Source organism: Protopterus annectens, chromosome 9.part0 (assembly GCF_019279795.1).
Source record: "Protopterus annectens isolate FY-2018-M chromosome 9.part0, PAN1.0, whole genome shotgun sequence".
NCBI classification, from domain to species: domain Eukaryota; kingdom Metazoa; phylum Chordata; order Ceratodontiformes; family Protopteridae; genus Protopterus; species Protopterus annectens.
Window position 1 is genome coordinate 914,625,242 of NC_056743.1, and position 19,018 is coordinate 914,644,259.

A 19,018-nucleotide genomic window follows, 5' to 3' on the forward strand; every position below is an offset into this window, starting at 1 on the left:
GTCCCCCTGGCCAGGTTTCACATGAGGCTTTTACAGTGGCTACTGCTCACCCAGTGGTATTCCTTTCAGCATCTTCTTTCAGCCATGATTCGAGTAACCCACAGGTGCAAACAGTATTTAAACTGGTGGATGACACAATCTGTCACAATGGTCTCACCCCTTCTCCCCCCAGCAACCCAAGGCCACAGTGACCACGGACGCCTCCCTGATGGGGTGGGGGGGCTATGTCAGGGACAGACTGTCCAAGGCACTTGGTCCGAACTGGAGGCCCATCTGCATATAAATGTTCTACAGCTGATGGCGGTGCTTCTGGCGTTGCAAGCATTCCATCCCCTGCTGCCATCTGGGACAATTGCGATTCAATCAGACAACATGGTGGCAGTCTGGTACATCAACAAGCAAGGTGGAACCAAATCTTACCCCCTTTGTCGAGAGGCCATGAGGATATGGCAATGAGCGATGGCTACCAACCATTTTCTTCTAGCAACGCACATTCCCTGGAGTTCCAACGTGATAGCAGACTCAGCAGGTGTATTCTTCAACCTCACGAGTGGTCCTTGAATCCCTTGATAGCGGTGGAGATCTTCCACCACTGGGGCCGTCTTTGCTGTGACCTCTTTGCATCCCCGACCAACCACAAATGCAGCAACTACTTTGCCCTGATTTCCCCCTCCAGGACAGTCACACAGGACAGTCTAGTCCACGACTGGCCCTCGGGTCTTCTTTACGCATTCCCACCCTTTCCCCTCATTCCCCAGTTTCTGAAGAAAGCCCGTCGGTTGAAGAGCAAGGTAATCCTCATAGCACCATATTGGCCTAGTCAGATTTGGTTCCCCTTCCTTTGGCTTCACCTGCTAGATCAACCATGGATTCGCCATCCAACCCTGGAGTTGATCTCACATCCACAGAACCTGATTCATCCCAACTTGAACAGCCTGAAGCTCACAGCCTGGCTACTCCAATTCCCTTGATTACCAGGCAGAATGATCTTTCTTTACCAGTACGTGACATTCTCATTGCATCTCATAAGTCTTCCACTAGAATTACTTATCTGAGCAAGTGGAAAAGATTTACCTGTTGGCTGAAAGATAAACAAGTAGATCCCTTCTCAGCACCAGTGTCGATAATACTAGACTATCTGGCCGACCTTTTCCAATCTGGTCTGTTGGCCTCTACCATTAGAGTTCATTTGGCTGCAATTTCTAATTTCCATGAGGGTGTCCAAGATTCCTCTCACGTCCCACAAATTGTGCAAGACCTTCATAAAAGGTGTGAATCATCTGAAGCCACCTTTTAGAGAACCTATTCAACCATGGGATTTATCATTAGTTCTACAAGCTCTGACAATGCCCCCTTCGAACCAGCTTCTTCTTGGGACCTCAAGCATTTGTCATGGAAAACCTTGTTTTTGGTTGCCATTACTTCTGCCAGATGTATTTCTGAGCTTCAAGCTTTATGTATCAAGAGTCTATACTTGATTTTTCATAGAGACAGAGTGTGTCTGAGAACTAATCCATTATTTCTGCCAAAAGTGATCTCTGAAATGTCCATTAATCAAACCATTGAATTGCCAGTTTTCTTTCCCAATCATTCAAACAAAGGAGAGTATTGCCTACATACCCTAGATATCCACAGGCAAATCCGTTTTTACTTAAACAGGACTAGGTCCTTTCGTAAATCTGACCAGTTATTTTTGGCCTTTTCTGGACCTAGATTAGGATCTGCTGTTGCTAGGGTCACATTAGCTAGATGGTTGAAGTACAGTGTGACCTTCATTTATACACAACGTAATATCTCATTGCCTACTACCATGAAAGCTCATTCAACAAGGTTGGTGGCAACTTTTGCTGCCTTCCATGCCAGAGCTTCTTTACATGACATTTGTGCAGCTGCAACTTGGGCTACGCCTCATACCTTCATCAATCATTACAAATTGGATTTGGCCTCCAGGGGAAGAGCATCTTTCGGTTCTATGGTGCTCAGGAATGTCCTTCCATGAGAGCCTCCCAGGAATAGAGGTAGCTAGGGACTGTGTCCCATGCGTAAGGAATGAACAAGGATTAACAATATCAGATAAAGAAGTTATGTCTTACCATAACGTTCCATCTGTATTGTTGATCCTCGTTCAGTCATTACGACCCTCCCTCCTTCCCCCTCCTGTGGCTTCTAGTGGATCTCACCATTCGGTTCTCTTAGGTTATTTGACCAGAGGTAGCCTCTACATTCTTTTGACTTGCAAACTGAATCTGAGGTAACAGGGAGAGGGGGGATTATGGGTAAGAGTTTAGCTCGAGAGTTTGAAGCTGACGCAAGCTTGGAAAATGGCCGGCTTGGTTCCGAGGTCGGAACCGATACCCATGCGTAATGACTGAACAAGGATCAACAATACAGATGGAACATTATGGTAAGACATAACTTCATTTTCTCAGTGTTCTGGCCTTCCCTGATGTAAACTGCCATGGTCACTGGATTCATAACCGCACATTCTTTCACATCCATCTGGCAAGGCTCATCCAGACATCAACATTAACTGCATGGTTCTTCCAATTCCAGTGACCAAAGGAATTCTGATTAATTGCTTCCCAAAAACAATCTAGTTCAGATTAATTACTACTCAAAAAAAATCTACTAGAAGTATGTATAAAAGTTAGTGAAAAAATATTTTCTTTATGGGCAGTTGACCAAGAATTGGATCCTTTCTCTGTAAAGATTTCTTCTATTTTCCAGTTTTTAGCAGGTCTTTTTAGCACAAGTACAAGTTATTCCACGATTAAAATCCAATTAGCTGCCTTTTCTAACTTTCATTTAGGACTAAATTCTAATTCCATAGCTTGTCTAAAGATATATAAGAGCTTAAAGGGTACATTTCTCCAGAGACCACCAATTAAAGCCCCTATTCCACTATAGATCTTGCATTAGCACTTCAAGCTGTCACAAAACCCTCATTTTAACCTTCCTCTTCTTCTTTAAAGCACCTTTCCTAGAGGACTTTATTTCTGCATGTTGTTACTTCAGCAAAATGATTTCTGAGTTACACACCTTATCAAGCAAGCAGTCATATCTCTTTTTTCATAAAGATAGAGTTAGACAAACTGTATAACATCTGTGGCACACCCATACAGGAATGAATGAATGTACATATATATATATATATATATATATATATATATATATATACATATACATATATATATATATATATATATATATATATATATATATGTTTATAGGGGTCTACTTTGAAACATCTAAAACCCATAGCATCTAATTTCATAACACTGAGAACAGAACATCAAACCCATAAAATCAAATTTCATAACATCTAACACTACAAATCACAAGAAAATAACACCCCCTCCACATATAATGACAACAAACTACCAAACACACTTTTTACTATGTTTTGCAGGGAGGGCAAGCCCTCCTGCACCCCACTCCCCCCCGTAAATTAAATATACCAACTCCAAGATCGTACCACAGTGGGAAAAAGTTAATTTCCTAACCCCACTATATTAAGCCCCCCTGCAGAAACATAGTAAAAAATGTGTTTGGTAGTTTGGTGTCATTATATGTGTGTGATTTGTACTGTTAGATGTTATGAAATTCGATGTTATGGGTTTTAGATGTTTTGGGTTTTAGATGTTCTGGTCTCAGTGTTATGAAACTAGATGTTATGGGTTTTAGATGTTTTGAAGGGGACCTAAAAAAAAAAAAAATATATATATATATATATATATATATGTATAAAATATGGTTCTACTTTATAATCTCGAAATACTAAAATATCGAATTTTAGTATTTCGAGACTATAAAGTCAAAAGTGCAGTTGCACGAAACTGCATAATATCAAATGCGGAAATGTCGAATCTGCCACAGTGTTGTCCCATTCGTAACATGCGGTGCGGTTTGTGGATTTAGCTGGGGATTCAGGTAAGTTGTGTTCTTGTAAGGGTATTGGGTAGGGATTTTAGTGTCTGTGAGTGCATGTAGTGGTGGGTTTTGTGTGTTTGTGCGTTTAGTGTGACCTCAAAGTTAGTATATATATATATATATATATATATATATATATATATATATATATATATATATATAAGTAGTGCGGGTGTAGGAGGCGCAGGGGGGCTTGCCCCCTGCTTATAGGTAGGGTAGGTGTGTTTGTCTATGTTGTGTTTGTGTGTGTTGTTTTGTTTGTTGTAGTGTCATTAGGTAGGTGTATTTGTGCTTGTTTGTGTAGTGATGTGTGTATGTGAATGATTGCGATTTTGAATTTCGCGGTTGTGGGTGTCGTTTTTTTTTAGCTTTATAGTCTCGAGACACTAAAATTCGGTATTTTTAGCATTTCAAGATTATAAAGTGAATCCTTATTATTTATATATATATATATATATATATATATATATATATATATACATACACACACAGCTTATTTCATCAGTAAGCAGAATCTTTTATGAGCAGAGTTTGCCATCTAATGCTCTTAGACAAGTCATCAATTATCCATATTACCAGTGAACTAATATAAATATTTTTACATTTTCGTTTTTTTTTTTTTTTTGTCTGTCCCACATACTAAAAGTTGAAGTATCACTTGTTATGAATCTTTTGACCTTAATACTGGGTGATAAGGCTAGTCCCAGGTTATGGTGAGAGCTGACTTCAGAACACACCTAAAATTATAAAAGAAAGGGAGGAAGGGTTACAGTGGCTTATACTTAAGCAGTCTAAACCATATACTGTAAATTTGGGCATCCATGAATTTTAACTTTCAGTCACAATTTCTGTTAATGGTAATAATATAATGTATGAAAGCTGTCACTTACCCTTCAGACCAATAGCTTTTCAGAAACTCTTTGGTCAGGTCTAACACTCCATCAAACCACTGCCAGAAAGTGAAGCCCCTCCCAGGAAGCACCTCCTGAAAGCAAACAAACTGTTCAGAATTTTAGATTTCACAAAAAAATTGTCAATTGAATAACATTATAATTTGATTGTTATATAGCCAGGTTTACAGGCTAGCAAAAAGAGATAATATACCAAAAATACTAAAAATATAACTATGACTTGTCTTTTTTCCTTCACAAGGATAAACACTAAAACACTCTGTTTCTTCCTACCAATTATTAAACGTCATACTATTTTAAAGAGAGCATTTTAAATGCATGTGTTAAGACACACAAAGCAAAAGTCCCTCTTGTTAGGAGCAACTCACAAGGACTGACTATGTGGTTTGCTTTAGCATTAAACAATCTGCAACTTAAAACCTAAGAGAATCAATACCAGCTCTATCTGATGAGGCTCGTTAGCAGTTCATAAGCTTAACATGCTGTGCTAAACTTCTAAACCAGTAGATAGGACATTGCTTAGTGTTACATAAAAACTAACACAGATAGAAAATAGTCCCAGCATTAATAGTCCTTCTCTAACTCTTAAGTTCTGCTACCATTAAACAGCTACTTTATCTCTCTTTTTTAACTTTTTATTGAAGTTTTACAAACAAGAAGAAAACATCATAAAAATTATAAAATAAAAACAGTTACTTACAAGGGTTCATAATTTATTTTATATTTATTTTATTTTACATTTGTCCGACTGGATACATGTCCATTTTCAGCGGAGGCCCGAGGAGAAAAGCTCCACATAGACAAGCTTACATAGATTGCACAGAAGTTAGCAAACAATTATAAAAACAAAGTGATTATATACAATGGGTTAGTAGTGCTCCCTAGTAGGGACTCACAATCTCATGGACAGACAATTATAAGTAAGAGACATCAGATTGGAAGCAGAGCTTGGTGTAGTAGTTACAAGTTACAATAATTGCAGAATATGCTTTTAGTTTAAATCAGGGTTGGTCCATGGGCATAGCCAATTCACTCTGAGATACTGTTTGAGTTTTTTTTTAAAGAGACGTTTGGAGGATTGTAGGGTTATATAGTTTGGCAACGAATTCCAGGTTTTGTCAGTGAAGTTGACAAACAGGGATTCACCAGCAGAGTTATTAGCTTTGTGGGTTTGGAGCAGTAGTTTATCGGCTGACCGTAGGGATCTTAGGTTGCTATATGGCTTAATAATATTTTTAAGTGAGGGGGTATCCTCAGGGTGGTACAAAATTTTATGCGCTGTTAAGAGTTGATTAAATTGAATTAAGTTGGGCAGTTCTAGCCACTCTAGTTGTTTAAGGTTCTGGCAGTGGTGGGTTCTATAGGTAGAGCCAGTGGCGAATCTGGCAATATGAATGTAGCTATGGGACAGCTTACCTAGTTTGGACTTGTTGAGGTTTGAGAGTACACCATATAAAAGAGTAGAGAGTAGGTGTGATCGGGCGATTGCAGTCCTAGCCAGTGGGGTTAAAAATGTCTTGTTTCTATACAGTGATCCAAGCTTCTTATTGATGGTCTGTATGGTTTTGTTGACCTGTAGGTAAAATTTGAGATTATTGTCTATGATAACCCCTAGCAGTTTGGTGTGATTATTTGGGAAATAGTGGTACCATTGTTAGATGTGACAGAGAATGAAAGTGTGGTGGATCTACTAGTGGGAGAGAAGAGTAGAAATTTAGTTTTATTGGGGTTCAGAAGTAGGCGTTGGTTGGTGAGCCAGTTCTCAATAGTGTTAAATGTATTTTGGGTTAAGATTTGCAAGTCGGATGGGGAGGTGGTTGAGCAGATGAGAGTGGAATCATCTGCGTATTGAATGCAGGTGGCTTTAGGGATAGCAGTGTGGAGGTTGTTGATACAAACAGAGAAGAGTAGAGGACCTAGTATGGACCCTTGAGGGACACCAAGTGTGAGAGGTAACTAGCTGGAGAGTTTGCCCTGCCATAGTCCTGCCTGCTGTCTACCAGTCAGGTAGGACTAGAACCACTGAATAGCAGGCTTGTTGAGGGAAACAGATTTTAGTGAAAGTATGCGAAGTTCATGGTTGACCATGTCAAAGGCTTTTGCTAGGTCAAGAAAGAGGGCAGAGGTTATCCTACTGTTAGTCCTGTTTTGGTTTATGGCAGTAGTAAAGGAAAGGAGGGCTGAGGTGGTGTCTGTGGTATGGCCTGAAACCATGCTGGGAGTGGATAGTAAGTTATTCTGTGAAAGGTATTGCATTAGTTGCTTGTGTACACATTTATCCATTATTTTGGCTAGTGGGGAAAGAATGGCAATGGGTCTACAGTTGGATATGTCTGAGGAGCTACCACCTTTATGGAGTGGGATGATGTGAGATATTTTCCAGATGGAGGGGATAGCATTTTCGGATAAGGTTCTGTTGAGGATAGATATGGGATATGCAATGGCATCTGCAGCTATTTGTAGGTACTCTGCAGGGAGGAGGTCAGCAGCGAGGGTGGTAGGTTTTAGTTTTTTTAGAAATGGTTTGATAAAACTAATGGATATTGGTTGGAAGCTAAATTCTGGGTGATTATTAGGTAGATTAGGCATGTGGTTTAAGTTAGAAGGGGTTAGTTGATTTGCTAGGGATTAGATTGTTTCAGCGAAGAAGTTATTAAAGGCGCTAGTTATGCTCTCTGGGGAACTATGGGTGTAGTTAGCCGGGGTTGGGGTGGTGGAGTGACCTGGACAAAGTAGTTGATTTAAGCCTGCCCAGAACGTTTGAGGGCTGTTGTGGTGTTTTTGTAGGAGATTTTGGTAGAAGCTTTTTTTATCCAGTAAAATAGATTTTTTTGTATCATTCCTGAGTTGACGATATTTTAGATGGTCAAGTGGGGCTTTGGTTGTTCTCCAGCTGGCCCAGGCTCTGTTTCTAGTTTTGATTTTAGCTTTGGTATCTTTTGTGAGCCATGGTGCTGTATTTGATCTAGTTTTTATTGTATGTGCTGGAGCATGGGAATCAAGGATACTTAGGAATTTAGTGTTAAAGTGATCTATGGCCTTGTCTAATGTTAGATTTTTTGTTTTGACCAGTCAACTGCTTTTAATTCATTTTGGAATATAGCAGCATCAAAGTTTTTTCTGTTACTAAATGTTTTATATTTGGGCTGGTGAGGGTTTCCTGCCTTACGTTTAATGATATAGGTTAGACAATGGTCACTGAGGTCATCAGGGAGAGTACCAGCTGTGTACAGTTGGGGTTGGTTATTAACTAGGGTCCAGTCTAGGATACTTTCCTTGTTGGTTGGTTTGTTTATCCTAGTGGGAGAGGTTATGGTCTGTTTAAACCCAGATAAGTTTATATGAGTGAGGGGGGGGGGTCAGAGGAGCAGGGGCTGCCAGTCGGTGTTAAAATCACCAAGAACTATGGTTTCTTGGGGATAGTGGATAACCAGTAAAGGATATCTTCTAGGGTATTTAGGTTATTGCCTGGTGGAATGTATGCACAGACGATGTTCAAGTGTTTGTTTTGGTTAATCTGTAGCCTGGTTATTAGGAGTTCCGCGTTATTGAATTGGGGAGGTTGAGTGGTGTCTCTATTAACGGTTAGAGTATTTTTGTAAAGGACTGCTATTCCCAACTCCTTTCCTTGTAGCATGGTCTAACCGGTGAATATTGTATCCTGGAGGTAGTATCTCATTGTCAGTAGTACTGGGTTTTAGCCAGGTTTCCAGAAGACACAATGTCTGGGGAGTAGGTTGCTAGGAGGGCATGTATGTTGGGAATCTTACTGTTAATATTTCTAATATTTAGGTGAAATGCTAGTAGGGAACTAGTGGGAGTATTCTTGGGTAGCTTGACTGTGGGGGTTGTGGTAGGGGAGTGGAGGTTATTGGGTGTGGGTGGGCCAGGGATAGGATGAATGTCTCCATGTGTTATAAGGTTATAGTGACAGGATATTCTGAGCTTTAGGAGTTTGTTTATAAGCTTTATATAGTCTTTGTCTTTAGGATTATGTTTTGTGGCTGTACAGGGGTGGTATTTTGTAGAGGGTGGTATATTCGGTATGCTGGGGAAGGTAAAGTGTTTGGTGTTATGTGTGAAGTCGTGGGTGTCTGTTTGACCATTTGGGTAGTGAATACCATGGTCAAGTGTTTGTTCGTAGGGAGTTTTGCTTGTGTCTTTTGGCTTTTCCCAATTAGGGGTTGCCACAGTGGAACTCCGGTCCGCTAATGATTGGTAGTTGATTTTTACATGCCGAGTTACCAGCCCTGATGCACAACCTTCAACGAAGGTACGCCCATTCACGCATGTCTCCACACAGAAGACGCTCTAGCTGAGAATCGAACCGGACAGTGTCTTACTGTGAGGCGACAATGCTACCGCAGCACCACCACCGCGGGAGTGAGATGGTAAAATAGAAACAGTATAGGCATTTGGGTAATTAGTGTTTATTTGCTTGTTTGCATTTTGATAGGGGACGGGCCAAATCTGATGGCTTACTGTGCTAACAGGGTGTGGAAGAATGAAAGAGAAGGAAATGGGATAAGGGGGCAGGGTTGCTCAATGATGTGTGATGTGCTGATTGGTACTTAGCAGGAGGGGAGTGGCAAAGTCTGGTTTAAATTTAGCATTAGAGGGGGTGGGTAGAATTTGGGGGCAGGGACGGGATCAGAGCTAACACCGACTCTGAGAGTTACCTTGGGCTTTTGGTTTGGTTTGTATGATTGTATGTAAGCAATGTTTTTGGCTGTAGTTTACAAAACCTAAATTGTAGTTCACCTATTACAACTGAAAAGCTGGAGGGAGTCAGGTTCTTGCTTCCCAGAGGTTTTACTTAGTTAAGACTGCCAGCTTAAGTGAAGAAGGTAGAAATTGCTTTATGCAGTGAATCCCAGGTGGTGGGGTCACTCAGGAAAGAAACCCATGCAAACTATTACAGTTGGAAAGCTGGAGGGAGTCAGGTTCTTGCTTCCCAGAGGTTTTACTTCGTTAAGATAGCCAGCTTCAGTGGAGAAGGTAGAAATTGCTTTATGCATTGAATCCCAGGTTGGGGGGGGGATCACTCAGGAAAGAAACCCATGCAAACTATTACAATTGAAAAGCTGGAGGGAGTCAGGTCCTTGCTTCCCAGAGGGTTTACTTAGTTAAGATAGCCAGCTTCAGTAGAGAAGGTAGAAACTGTGTTACGCAGTGCATCCCAGGTGGTGGGGTCACTCAAGAAAGAAAACAGTGCAAACTATTACAATTGAAAAGCTGGAGGGAGTCAGGTTCTTGCTTTCCAGAGGTTTTATACTTACTTAAGTTAGCCAGCTTCAGTGGAGAAGGTAGAAATTGCTTTATGCAGTGAATCCCAGGTGGGGGGGGGGGTGGTCTCTCAGGAAAGAAACGCATGCAAACTATTACAATTGAAAAGCTGGAGGGAGTCAGGTTCTTGCGTCCCAGAGGTTTTACTTAGTTAAGAGGTAGAAGTTTCTTTATGCAGTGAATCCCAGGTGGGGGGGGGGTCGCACAGGAAAGAATCCCGTGCAAACCTTTGCAATTGAAAAGCTGGAGGGAGTCAGGTTCTTGCATCCCAGAGGTTTTTTACTTGGTTAAGATAGCCAGCTTCAGTGGAGAAGGTAGAAATTTCTTTATGCAGTGAATCCCAGGTGGGTGGGGGGGTCACTCAGGAAAGAAACCCGTGCAAACTATTACAATTGAAAAGCTGGAGGGAGTCAGGTTCTTGCTTCCCAGAGGTTTTACTTAGTTAAGATAGCCAGCTTCAGTGGAGAAGGTAGAATTTGCTTTATGCAGTGAATCCCAGGTGGGGGTGGGGTCACTCAGGAAAGAAACCTGTGCAAACTATTACAATTGAAAAGCTGGATGGAGTCAGGTTCTTGCTTCCCAGAGGTTTTACTTAGTTAAGATAGCCAGCTTCAGTGGAGAAGGTAGAAATTGCTTTATGCAGTGAATCCCAGGTTGAGGGGGGGGGGGTCCACTCAGGAAAGAAACCCGTGCAAACTATTACAATTGAAAAGCTGGAGGGAGTCAGGTTCTTGCTTCCCAGAGGTTTTACTTAGATAAGATAGCCGGCTTCAGTGGAGAAGGTAGAAATTGCTTTATGCAGTGAATCCCAGGTGGGGGGAGGGGGTCACTCAGGAAAGAAACCCATGCAAACTATTACAATTGAAAAGTTCATAACAAAGAAATTATATAACGTGATTGAATTATTAACAATCAAGATTTTTAAGTTTTAGCCAAGAATTATAAGAATGTGTGACATTTGAAGTTCTCACCTTTATAGTCAACAGTTCATTTTTATAAACAATGTTTGCTATATTAATAAATTCAATAAAAGAAGTAGTTTTGTTTTTTTTTTTTTCAAATTTTAGGGGCTGCTTTTCTTGCAATGGCTAATACAGACCAAAGAAGAGGCACTTGCATCCTTGGAATGACAGCAGGAATCACAGCATTACATAAAATTAAAGATTTAGAAATGGTACATCTATCTGACCATAGCGCTTGAGCAAAACTGTTAATATCTTCCTAAAAGGGAGATATTATTTTACATTCAAGTATCATATGTATCCAATCTACATTAATGACTAAATCACATCTCCAACATTTAACATTAATTGTATTATACATTAAAGCAATTTTATGTGGAGTGATATACCCTCTATGCAGGTATTTCCATGCGAAAAATTTCCAATATAATGATAATATATTACTACTTGCAGATTGTGAAATCAATTTTTTATTTTCAACTGAAACTTTTTCATTATTAATTTGCACAGAATAATTCCAAAATGAATTAGTAGCATAAGAAAGATAAGGTCTAAGAATTATTTATAACTTAGCTAAATATGATATATTTATTATTGAATTATTAATATTAATTAAAAATTCTAAAATAGGAAATTATTTCATATATGTATCGTGTGTAACATCTACTTTAAAATTTATATATTACCTACAAATTTGTAAAAGTAACCAATTATTTAGATCTAAGTTGTACTTTCTTAAAAGATATTCTGAAGTGTAATGTTTATTATCATTTAGAAACTGATGCCAAAATATTAAATTACAACTTTTCAAGCCTAGCATTTTACTGAAATTATACATTTCTAAAAATAATCTTTGGTATATGCAATAGAAAAGACAGGAAATATAAAATTGTTAATAATAGGATCGGAGAAAACAAATTTCTTAAAATAAAGAAAAAATTAAAAATTGTAAAGGGAAACAATTAAGAATTACTAGTACCATTCACATAATAATCTTTTAGCCACCAATAAAACCTGTTTGATATAATTTGCATATTTGATGAATTAATATAATTATTATTATAGAGTAATATCTTCATGTGTATTCATTTCCATAATGCTATTATTTTAATAATATTTGAAGGAAAGCCTATAACCCCTTCCCAACTTTTCCTATGCCACTCAGAAGAAATCACTGATTTGTTTGGGTACCAAAGAAATTTAAGGAGAATAGTATTTATTTTCTTCAAAAAGGATTTAGATGGAATTAAAATTAATGATTGTATAATAAACAATATTTTTGTTAAGACTACCATTTTAATTAGCATTACACAATCTTCCATAGCGAAAAATATGTATTCCAATTAGAGGTTAATTGAGTAATATTTTCAAGAAAAAGCTTAAAATTTACTAACACTAAATTTTTACAGTTTGATGTTAACAATGATACCAAAATATTTAATTTGTGTATTATTCCAATTAAAATTACTTTGTTTCTTAATTGAATTATTTAACCTTTTATTGATTGATAAGATATTAGTCTTTTGATGCTTACAAATTAGACTTTCATATCATTAACAATATGAACAAATGAGTCTTCAATATTGCCAAATGTAAGTAAAATATCTGCAAAAAAGCTGAAATTTTGAAGTAAGGTTACTATATATTGAAATACCAACAATACTGTCATTTGATCTAATATAATTCACAAAATAATCTAAGCAAATAATAAAGGCAACAGTGAGCTGCATGCTTAAATTTATGAACACTAATGAAAAATTATATTTTTCGGAACTTAATATAAATATGAACAATTAACTGAATCAAAAGCCTTTTCAAAATCTAAACTAATGAGCGAAAGTTTTTTTTATTTTAACAACTACTTTATCTGATTGTTTGCAGCTTAAAGTTTTGGGTATTTGGACTGTCAGAAAGACAGAAATTTCAAAGCAAACGGATGTGAAAATCACTAATCTAGGAGAAATGAGGTACATATCTAACTGCTTGGAGACTGGGTCTCTGTATAGCTTGCAATGCTCTACCAGGTTCTTATCTACTCTCATTGTATATTTTGTACAATTGTATTTTCAACCAAAGGGGGTAATCCTCTTATTGTGTTCTAACTGCTGTAAAGTCTACAATCTGTATGCTACTACTCTGTAATGTCTCTTGTGCAAATTCTTCTTCTTCTCTCTGTAAACTTATGGAGTTTTTCTCCCCGGGAATCCGCTGAAAATGGACACTTGTTATCCAGTCGGACTATCCTGGTAAACAACTGTTGAATAAATAATAACTCTGCTTCACTGCTTCTCATATTTCTTTCCCATGTGATATGATTTTATGCAAGTAAAACTGCAAAAACAATAAAATCCCATATGACTGTTGTAGTCTGTCCTACAAACAGGCAAGGCAGGCATTGCCTTCAACTTTTTAGCATTTTATGTACAATAATATAAACTAAAATACATGACAATACAATGTTTTCCTTTGACTTTATTAATTTCCTTTCCTCATGTGAAATCTTTACTTTTTGTTGAAGAGACGTATTCTTCCCCCTCTTTGAACCTGCAGCTTTGGCTTAACTGATTTTTTTCCTTGGAATATCATTTTCCTTACAGCTATTACTTCAGTTAGAAAAGTTTCTTAAGTTACAGGCCCACTGGAGCAACCATATTTGACTTGCTATATTGTATCATGATTTACTAACCCATACTTTAAGCCTAAAGTAGCATCTGAATTGAATTTCAATCAAACAATTCATGCATCCATTTTTTTCCAACTACTGCTTCAAAGGGGAATAATTTCTTCTTTGTGTAGATGTACAAAGACAACTGATTCTAGCTAAATGGCTTATAGACTGCATTTGGTATTTTTATGTTAAATAAAATAAGCCTCTCTCCTGTGTTCCAAATGCAAATTCCACCAATACAGTTCTTATCTTTTAAGCTTTTCCCCACAATACAGCTTTGGATATTTGTGTAGCAGCTACGTGTTCTTTTTTCAGTTCATTTGCAAGACATTATGAATTGGGTCATATCCAAAGGTAGGTCTTCCTTTAGAGGCAAAGTAATAACAGTTATTTTCTCAGGAAGGAAATTAGCTTGGGACTCTGTCATGTTATTACCAAGGTTGGCCCTACTTGTGCCACATATAAACATTATGTACATAACATAATGATAAATCTAAGGGTGCAGGAATATCCATCCTCTGTTTTTTTTATTTTGTTGCATTTCTTCCCTTGTGCCAGCCAACCATCACATCTCCCCACTATAAGACATTACACTGCCCGAGGGGAAGGTTGTCTTCCAGGCAGGCCTGTGGGTGCTTTGTACACTCAATGCCAACCTGGCAATGAAAGGAGGTAGATCAGTCCATGCGACCACAAGAAAATGCAATTCAGAGTCAGATGCAATTGGCTCATTAGCATATCTCAGAATCACACTTTAACAATAGCATTGTTGCCAGACTTGGGATGGTGGTAGTATTTACCTTGGTAGCCCATACATTGTATTGGCAAAGGCACATTCTATACCCCCCCCACACACACACATACACACACACACACACACACACACAGACACACATTCAATCACCCATGCCCATGAGTGAGCCCGTACACACACGCACACGCACGCACACACACACACACACACACACACACACACACGCATACGCATATTCAGCTACATGCAAGACACACAAACACACTCTCACAATTCTACACACATGCACATACTTACACTTCCAACTCCCATAACTTTGCTGAATTTACCTGCGCAACAACTACTTTCATTAGAGTGAATGCATAACTGACATCTTTTGATGGGGAAATCTTTCTCCTCCACCAGTGGAACTTTATGCAGTCGATCACTCGGCAACATAAATCAGGAGATGCAGGCATTTCTACAGGAAAGCACACGGGTAAGTAGCATTAGCTTCTCTCCTGGATTGCTTCCTTACCATGCATCTTGGCCAATGACCACTGTCCATGCTGATGCTCCTGCTAGATGGAAATCTCAGTGGTAGTGGAGTCTATGAATCATAAAGGGTCACTGTTAGGGGGAAAATGCTGGTGTTAAGGATTTGCACCCATGATAATCCTGTCTGAATCCCAGAGTTTGTCTGTTACTATATTCTATAGATAAGAAAATGATGGACTTGCCAAGAGCCAGAAGTGCCACTATCATAAGAGTAAAACACCTTATGATTTAATGCTAGATTATCCTGAAAGGTAGTAATATACAACATACACTTATTTAAACATGAACAGCTGATTGCTTGACATTTGTGGTCTAGGCTGCTTTACTTGGAACCACATGAGAGTAAACAGTATGAATAATGTGGTTTTGGAGGGGTGTGCCACACTCTTTAAAGATCATGAGCAAAGGTCTGTATAAATTTCTAGCACAACATTTATTTTTCAACAAAATATTGTTTGTATGCATCTCTGTGTATAGAACACTCTTCTGTTGAAGCCTATTTTTTTACTTTAAAAAATAAAGATTTAATTTTCAATTTCCTACCAAAATCAGAAGTTTAATTGAGCCACTTACAGCTATTGCAATATGCCATATAACAGCACAGTATGGTAAGAAAAAGCAGAAGCTCAGTTATTTGTTATATACAAATGCCAAAGTCTGGAAGGATGGGTTATGCCTGCTACTAGGTAAATCTAAGCTATATCAGGTTGCTTGTGATAATATATGCAAGGTTTGAACAATTCCCTTCACCGACTCTGTTTCTCTGTGGCAGTAGAATTGATTTAGGTTTCCGCCAAAGGACCAGATAACAGCAGTTCAAGTCTCAGGGTATTTGATGTGGTTGCCAGAAACAAAAGCACAGTTTGGTGGTCAATTTCTTAGCTACTCAGACAATGGCTTTGTAAAGAATAGAAATGCACAGCTATGTTAATACTAGGCAATTGCACAGGTCGGCAGTGTATTGTCCTAGCCATGCAAAGATAGGATGTGGGAAGATGGCTCTGCACACTGTAGCCATAAACTGATTTCAAAAGGCCATTGGGTTAGGAAGGATCACTGCAGTGCTTTTTGGTTAAGAAAACCGTTGCAGAATTAGGAAATTCAAAAGCCCAGTAGAAGAGAACAAAATATGAATAAATAATCTAAGGGTCATTATGAGGCTGGGAAAGATATTGCCAAAGTTTTGCAATAATGGGTATAAGACTCTTCAATACATGGCATGTTTTTAACAGCAGTCTGTGGTGCATTCTAAACTTCTGAGATTTGAAAAGCATGAAGGAAGCACAGTAACAAAGAAATCTACCTTGGAACTCAAATTTTATTTTTTTTTATTGAATATTTGTTTACTGGTGTATTTTAATTAAAAAAGCTTGGTGCATTATATAAAATTCTAATATGTTTTTCCACAAAATAGATGACACAGGCCCTGACATATTAATGGGATCTAGTTTTAGTACATTCTAGCCCCATTCCCAGAATCCATTTCAGGTCTCCTTTATATGAGTCATGCTAGACATAAGGAAGTGATGTGGTCTTCGTAGTCCATTGAAATACAAAGGTGGTAGTGAGTCACATGCATTTTGCACACATTATATAGCAAGAGTCCTTACATTTTATTCTTCAATGACCATCATATGCATTTCTCTTAAAAACTATTTTAAGCAATTCAGAGCAATTTTACAACTGCAGCCAAAGAAAGTAACTAAATTCATGGCTTTTGTAAATACTGTCATTTTCTAGTCCCATGATATGAATACTGACAAACCCTCTCCCCATCCTCCTCCAGAAGTGTCAAACCTAGTACTGCAATCCAGGAGTTGTTACTCAACACTTGAAAGAATTGGTTCTGTTACTCATCAGTGTTGGCAACAGTAGTTAGATGACTTTTTTTTTTTTTTGTTATCCTGAATGTTAGGGAAATGTGCTAATGTGTTTGCTGTTTTGCTCAAACAAACATTTTTTTTTCTGTGAAGAAATTCTGTTGGTTTTTCTTTCTAGGACTGGCAAAGTGTATTCAATTGCATTTTATTGTATTTTTACATGGAAAAAGTTACATTTCAAGACACACAAGTTTTACCGGCTTTGGCTGCTTGTTTTCCTTCGAAAGAGGAACCCTTTTCAACTTGACTATGGAAAAAAACTGTCGGTCTCATGGTCTGTCCTTCATCAAGCTACAAAAAGAAAAAGTTAAGCAACAGGTGGGTGACTATGCTGTAGCCTACAGATGAGTGTCAAACCACTAATTTTTTACCCTGGATCATTCTGGCGTAGCACCTACAGCCACTACAGATTGTGGGTTAGCCACATCCTCTACAGCTGTTGGGGTTGACTCAGTGGCTAAGGGAGATCCACTCTTGTTGGTTCTGAGAGAGGGAACAGGGAAGGCTTCCCTTTAGTCAGAATGTTGTCTGCTGCCATTAACAACACTGTTGGCCCCATTTTTCTTGTCAAAAAGAAACAGAAAACTAAACATGTATCGAATCCACCTAAACGATCCTCAGACAGGATTAGTTCACTGGGTCTGTCTCAGGGTTTAATTCAAGCTATTGATCCTTCTTTTAAAGTAGCTTCTGGTAAAAGAAGGCGGGAATCCAATTTTCTTAAACAGATTCAAGATTCTGAATCTAGAAAGGAAGATGAATGGACAGATACAGAGTCTTCTTCTCAGAGTTCTTATTTAGACTCAGAGGAGAGCTTAGTTTCTGAATCTCCATGTGGGGGGAGGTTCTCTTTCTCTGAGAATATTTCTAGAATGTGCCAATGTTTTCAGTGGCAGAACACTGAGGTTTCTCATTTACTCTGAAAATACTATGAGCTGCTACTGAAGGAATTTACAGAACATTCACCTATTCCTCTAGTTCTGTTAGCTTTGGAGGATGTGCATGTTACAAATTTGCAGTTTTCCTGATAGTCAGCCAGCTGCCCCTAGAAAGGCAGATAGGATGTATAAAGTTCTTCAGTCTTTAAAGTTTTTTATATACCCTTTCCAAACTTGACCAAGTATCTATAGCTTTAGTTAATCCTACTAATGCTAAACGTTTAGATAATTTTAACCCTACTCTTCCTAATAAAGATGGGAAGATTATAAGTATGGAAAAAATGTATGCTTCTGCAACTTTGATTTTTCAGAATTTTGAATTGTCAAGCTCAAATATTAAAGTTTGTTCTGACCAGTTGTGTTAAATATGTTAAAAGTTTTATCTGAAATTTCTTTTTGTGAGGAAAAATCTGCTTTGGATAATTTAGTTACTTCTACTGTGCAAGTCACTACTCATTGTTTACAGTGTGTGTGAGACTCATTTGATACTTCTTCCAGGGCTATGGCCACTGGTACTATTTTGAGGAGGTTTGCATGGCTGCATTCTCAGAACCTTTCAGATGATGTTAGAAATGAGATTTTAAATTATGCTTTGGAGAGAGATTTAGTTTTTGGCCCCTCTGCTGCAGAGGTGAATAAAAAGTGTGATGAAAGAGGTAATTTGATACAGGGAATTCTGTAAGATTTTTCATCCTTCCCTTTCCAAATTTTCTAAGGGATTCTCTAACTCCTCATCCAGTTTTGGCAAAAAAGCAAACTTTCTCAACAAAATACAGGTAAACAGATGTTTTTAAGAAGGAACATCAAAGGGTTTCCAAAAAGTATTCTGAAGCCTCCCAAAACCAATGTCAGTCCAACAAATCAGAATGACTATTTAAGGGATATTGTACTCCCACCCCTACTTTGGCAGCACCATTTTCCTTCCAGAAAGTCTGAATCTCCACTTTTCTCTTTGGCAATAAACAGTTTCAGTCAAATGGATTCTGAAGATTATTCATCAAGGTTACAGATGGCTGCAGGAAGAAATTCCTCCTTTCCAGGGGGTAAACCATTATCCACCAGACCATACTTTGTTATTTCTACCTATCCTTCATCGCATGCTATCCCAGGATGTGATAGAACCTATTTTTTTTTCCCAGGTGGGGAAAGGCA

General features: G+C 38.3%; 1 protein-coding gene across 2 annotated transcripts in view; it reads right to left on the bottom strand.

Annotated features, from left to right (window-relative positions):
• Positions 1-19,018, bottom strand: part of STAT6 (signal transducer and activator of transcription 6) — a 2,965,055-nt gene that overhangs the window by 543,709 nt on the left and 2,402,328 nt on the right. For both annotated transcript variants that reach the window (XM_044083659.1, XM_044083658.1), the window contains exon 15: positions 4,821-4,915. In XM_044083659.1, the coding sequence (XP_043939594.1) occupies positions 4,821-4,915 (95 nt within the window). The remainder of the gene's footprint in view (positions 1-4,820; positions 4,916-19,018) is intronic.